General features: G+C 32.4%; 1 protein-coding gene across 1 annotated transcript; it reads left to right on the forward strand.

The window, feature by feature from the left end:
* The first annotated feature begins 1,487 nt into the window (after positions 1–1,487).
* On the forward strand, positions 1,488–4,259 carry LOC125816362 (heavy metal-associated isoprenylated plant protein 39). The gene is made up of 3 exons (XM_049495959.1): positions 1,488–1,871; positions 2,152–2,227; positions 3,491–4,259. The coding sequence occupies exons 1-3, from the start codon at positions 1,866–1,868 to the stop codon at positions 4,030–4,032; spliced, it is 624 nt and encodes a 207-aa protein (XP_049351916.1). The 5' UTR covers positions 1,488–1,865; the 3' UTR covers positions 4,033–4,259.
* The last annotated feature ends 897 nt before the right edge of the window (positions 4,260–5,156 follow it).

Below are 5,156 nucleotides of genomic sequence, written 5' to 3' on the forward strand. Positions count from 1 at the left end.
TGATTAGATTTTAAATATACTAATTTGCTAGCCAACGAATAATAAGCTATCGATTGATTCGGTATCGGATTAGAAATTAACTGACGGTTATTGGGCGGTGTATTGGCTCCACCACCTCATGCTCCCTTCTTTCACTTTCACTCACCACCAATAGATTGATCTCCCATCAAACAAAATATTTTTTCTAGCCCTACTTAAGCGGGTAATTTATTAATTGTGAATCACAGTGAGACACACATGAAAGTCTAAATTTTGTGGGTATGTACACCTAAGTATTTACTTAACAAATATACATATGGTAAAAATGTGACTACGATAATTCTTAACGGGTTAACGGTTCACAAAATAAAAAAATTGAGTAATCCAATCACGCGCCGATTAACCATTAACTATAAAATTTTAATCTGTTCACCAACTGTTAATCCGATAATCTAATACCAATAAATCAAATTTGTGGTTGACTTATCTACTGCAGTTCGAGTTTGAACAGTCCTACACCGAACAAAGTTTTTCATATGTTTCAATTTGTTTGTCTTGTTTATTAGTCCGTTTAAAAAATAATGTTTATTTTCATTTTTTAACCATTTTTTAATTTCAACTTTTTACATGACATATTAAATTCACAAGATCAAAGGTCATTTTAATGCATATTGTTATATTACAAAACTACAAAAATCTTTAGTTTAAAATTACAAAATTTAAAAATCTTTTTTACTTTTCAAAACTCAAGTCAAATAATTTTTTTTAAAAAAATACTGTAACGGAGGAAGAATAACTTAACAAAGGTATTTTGACTTTCATACACTTTAATACCTAGGAAAATATGCATAACGGATACTCTAGGGACTTACAACCCAAAAGAAAAACAAAAAAAAAACTTCAGCATAAGTTATTAAAATTATATAAGTTTTTAAACTTCAGCATTATTTATTATTTTTAAAAAATAAAATATTTATATTCTTTCCATTTCATCTTTAGGAGTGATTATCCTTAAAATTAAGCATTGGCTAATTTAGCATGAAGTATGTTAATTTTTAGTTTTCCAATTTCTTTACTTATGGTTATTCAGATACTTACATAAACACAAATTTTATTTATTGAAGAAAGAGCCACTGATATGTTGTTATTATTGTTGTATCAGTTCATCAACTAACATTGGATATATCAACTTTTAGTATACAAAAATTTAAACAAACCACTATTCAAATGATTATTTCTCTAGTTTTAATTTATTTGATATATTTTTATTAGTTTATTTTTTTTTTAATTACAATTTTTTTAAATTACAAAATTAAAGAGCAGTTTGTATATTTAACATATCTTTAATTAAAATTATATGATTTAAAAGTCTTTTTAATTTTCTTAAATTTCGATTCAAAATATGTCAAACAAATTGAAATTACTAAACCAAATTGTGCAAGAGAACACCACGTGGCAATATGAACAATAAACATGCAGAGAGCTCCGCTTGGATCAAAACATTTCAGAATAAATTTAATATGTAACCCCTGTCTAAATTAATTTAACTTTTACCCCGCTCTTCCCCCCCAAGCCCCCACCTTTTCCCCCTACAAATTGCCACTGTTGCCCTCACTGTTATCACCTTTCTTCTCTGTAGCTCCAAATATATAATAACACCATAGCCCATAGCCCCTTTTCTATTTTCTCTCTCTTATTCTGCATTTTTGTTCTGATTCGGAATTTTTTTATTTATTTGGGTTCCTTTTCTACCGTCAAATACTCAATTGAACTAATTAGAAAACCATATATTCGGTTTCTGTCTCTCTACCTCTTCACCATTTCTAGCTTCTTCTCTTTCTCTCTCTACAACTTTTTTTCTTCTGGGTTTTGATTCTGACTGCAAGATGAAGGTATCTCTGATAAATTATTTATACCCTTATCTGATTTTGCCTTTTTTGTTATTCCACTTTCGGAATATTTCATAAGATGCATAACTTTTGCTTTGAATTTACTTTTGGGTGTCGGGTTTTTTGGGGTTTTATTGATTCTTTGTAGTTTTTTTTTCCTTCTTAATTTTGTCGGTGGTTGATTCTTTTGTATTTTGATTTGTTTGCTCTGTTTTGCTGGTACTGTTTTTAAATTTTTATTTTGCAGAAAATTGATTTTTTTTTTTCACTTTTTTTTCTGCAGAAATTTATCTTGAATTTGGAGGTGCATGATGTAAGAGATAAGCGCAAGGCCTTGAAGACGGTCTCTGCTCTTCCAGGTACTGAAAAAAAATGTTATTTTTCGTGCATTTTTTCATCTATCAAAATTTCAAGCTAAAATGGTGTGTGTGTGTGGGGAGGGGGGAGTGTTTCCAATTAATTTATTTTACAATTTAAAAGTTAAAACTGGTGATAGGATATTTCGAATTATCATGGTTGCTTACGGGTTATGTTGCTCGAATACTCTAAAATTATTGCCACTCGCAGGTTAGATTCTTCATAAATGCACTATTTTTGGTAATCCCACATGAATGTAGACATTTTTAAAGAGTTGGAGCAACATTGTCTTTGGAGATTTCATATCACATGGCCAAACAGACCCTTAATATTAAGCAACTAGTGTCATCTGACACCTTTCGTCGAAAAATTTGATTGATATGTATGTGAATAAAATTAAATGAATACAAGTATAGGCATACCGGTTTAACGGCTACAAGTAATTCTTTTGATGTGAATATGTATATCTTTAGCAAAAAGAAAAGAATTTGGTTTTGGGTGATCAATTGAGTTGGTGGTGAGTCATTGTTAAAGGATTAGGAGGATCTAATACTGAAGATGGTAGTTCTCCAACTTGGATTAGGTACTAAGCCATTCACTACCAATAGTCTCCAAATTGGATTCTACTTTCAACTAATTGAAAAGAAAAAGAGAAGTCAATTTTTTCATCGATTCTGATGTGGCGCCATGTCAAGTGGGGTCCACTACATGTAAGCTGTCCTCCATTTCAACCTCCATCTTCTTTCTTTGGGAGGATGAGTGGTTTTTGTTGAGCCGAGAGCCTATCAGAAATAGGCTCTCCCCAGACCCTACTTGTGGAATTACTCTGGGTGTGTTGTTGTATATATATATATATATATATTTTACATTTTTTAAGTTTTTTTTCTTTTTTTGGTGATGATTACGACAGCACTACCTATAATACTATTGTCCTAAGAAATCATTCCATGAGTAGTTGTTCTATCAACTTCAATTGCTGCATTATTTTCAGTAGTGGTTAATTCAATCTGCTGTCTAATGCTCTTTGGAGAATAATGATTTGCTATAGAATTAACCAAAACATGAGTTGTGCAGTAACAGTTAAAACCTTGGTGACAAAGTTGCTCCATAACATTGTTTCCAATATAAGCGAAAATTCAGTTAGTTGAAGTCCCTAAAGTCCGGATCTTTTTTTCTTTGGTAGAATTGGTGACGGTTTCTTGACTTTGATATGTAAAATCTTTAAAATGAGACTAACTAGAGGATGTTATGATGAGATGTTGCAGGAATTGATGAAATCTCAATGGATATGAAAGGTAAGAAATTAACCATCATCGGAACAGTTGATCCAGTGAGTGTAGTGAGCAAACTACGGAAATTTTGGCCAGCGCACATAATCTCAGTAGGACCGGCCAAAGAGCCGGAGAAGAAAGAGGAACCAAAGAAAGAAGAGGCCAAGAAAGAGGAGGCTAAGAAGGAGGGCGAGGGCAAGAAAGAAGACGCTCCAAAGGAGGAAGGTAAGAAAGAGGAGGGTAAGAAGGAAGAAGGTGGTAAGAAGGATGAAAATAAGAAAGACGAGCCCAAAAAGGACGGAGAGAAGAAGGTAGAACCACAGCCACAACCAATGGCAATGCCGATGCCGATGCCATTCCCACATCAAGGCTATAATCAGTCTGTGGTTGGCATGGTACCTCCTTATCGGCCATATTATCCTCCTCCTCATATGCAAGCTATGCCCTATCGTCCATATTATCCTCCTCCTGCGCAAACGTACTACCAGGTTCACCACAGCATGGAAGAGAATCCTAATTCATGTGTTATCGGTTAAATTGGTTCGTTGAGCGGATCAAATCATATATATTATCTATACATAGCTCTCCGTTCTTCTTGTTTTGAGTTGGTCTCGGGTTATATTCTATTATCATGAACCGAGACTATCATTCAAGAACAGAGAAAATCCATTGTGAATACACAATGATCATGCCATCATATTTGTCTTTTCAGAATTAAGAAATTGTGTATAGAGAATTAAATAAGAGTTTTGCTAGCTCCCTTCTTTTTGCTTATAAATTCTTACATAGAAATGCTCATTGTGTTTACTCTATTCTTGGAGCTGTGGGGAACCCTTAAGGTCGTTTCGTTCGTTTCGTTCGTGGACTAAGTTATTTTGAGATTATAGTTTAGAAATTGTAGTGTTTGGACCAATTTATAATTCAGGATTATGATTATGTTCCACCTTATGCTAGGAACCAAAGTAGCCTAATTTTAGGAAGGGACAAAATAGATTGTTAATTATTTAGTACAAAGAATGATTTGCGGGCAAGTTGCTTTATATATATATATATATATATGTAGTTTTACATCTCTCTAATTCCCCATGTTCCTACTTAATATTATTTGTTACAAGTACAAGATAGTAAGACAAATTTTACAGGTGCATACTCTTGTGATTCTTTTATCTTTTTCAGAAAAAACAAAATTTGGTGCTAGTCATGCTTCATTTCACATGAAAATCAAGCCACTGGGTTGTTTTATTCGATTTTAATTATTCTATAAATATTTGAGATTTTCTTAAAAAAATGTTATTATCAATAAACCTCACTATGTTGTAACTTTATGACATATTCTTGTCAATTAGTCAATGATGGGTATTCTCGTATTTTTGTTTTGTTTAAGAGGAAATAGTAGCAAACTATGTATTTAATTTTATTTTTTTTTGTTTCCTATTCGAAGAGTTTCACTAAATTTGAATTCATAAAATTCTTGAGGTAGGGGTAAAATGCTTCCTAACAAAAACAATTTATACTTAGAGGGACTCGAACCCAAGACGTCTGTCCACTCCACCGCAAGATTGGTGTATTTAATTCTGTTGAAGATGGTATAGAAAAATCTTTGACCGCAGGCTTCAATGAAAGTGAATTAGCCATCTAAAAGTTTGGACCATATAAATAT

The sequence above is a fragment of the Solanum verrucosum genome, unplaced genomic scaffold (genome assembly GCF_900185275.1).
Source record: "Solanum verrucosum unplaced genomic scaffold, falcon-dt-bn FXZP01000261.1, whole genome shotgun sequence".
Classification (NCBI taxonomy): domain Eukaryota; kingdom Viridiplantae; phylum Streptophyta; class Magnoliopsida; order Solanales; family Solanaceae; genus Solanum; species Solanum verrucosum.

What these genes read in the sequence shown, in the direction of transcription:
- LOC125816362 (XM_049495959.1), top strand. An exon ending in GACGGTCTCTGCTCTTCCAG is followed by an intron (nt 2,228 to 3,490) that starts GTACTGAAAAAA and finishes GAGATGTTGCAG; the next exon opens with GAATTGATGAAATCTCAATG.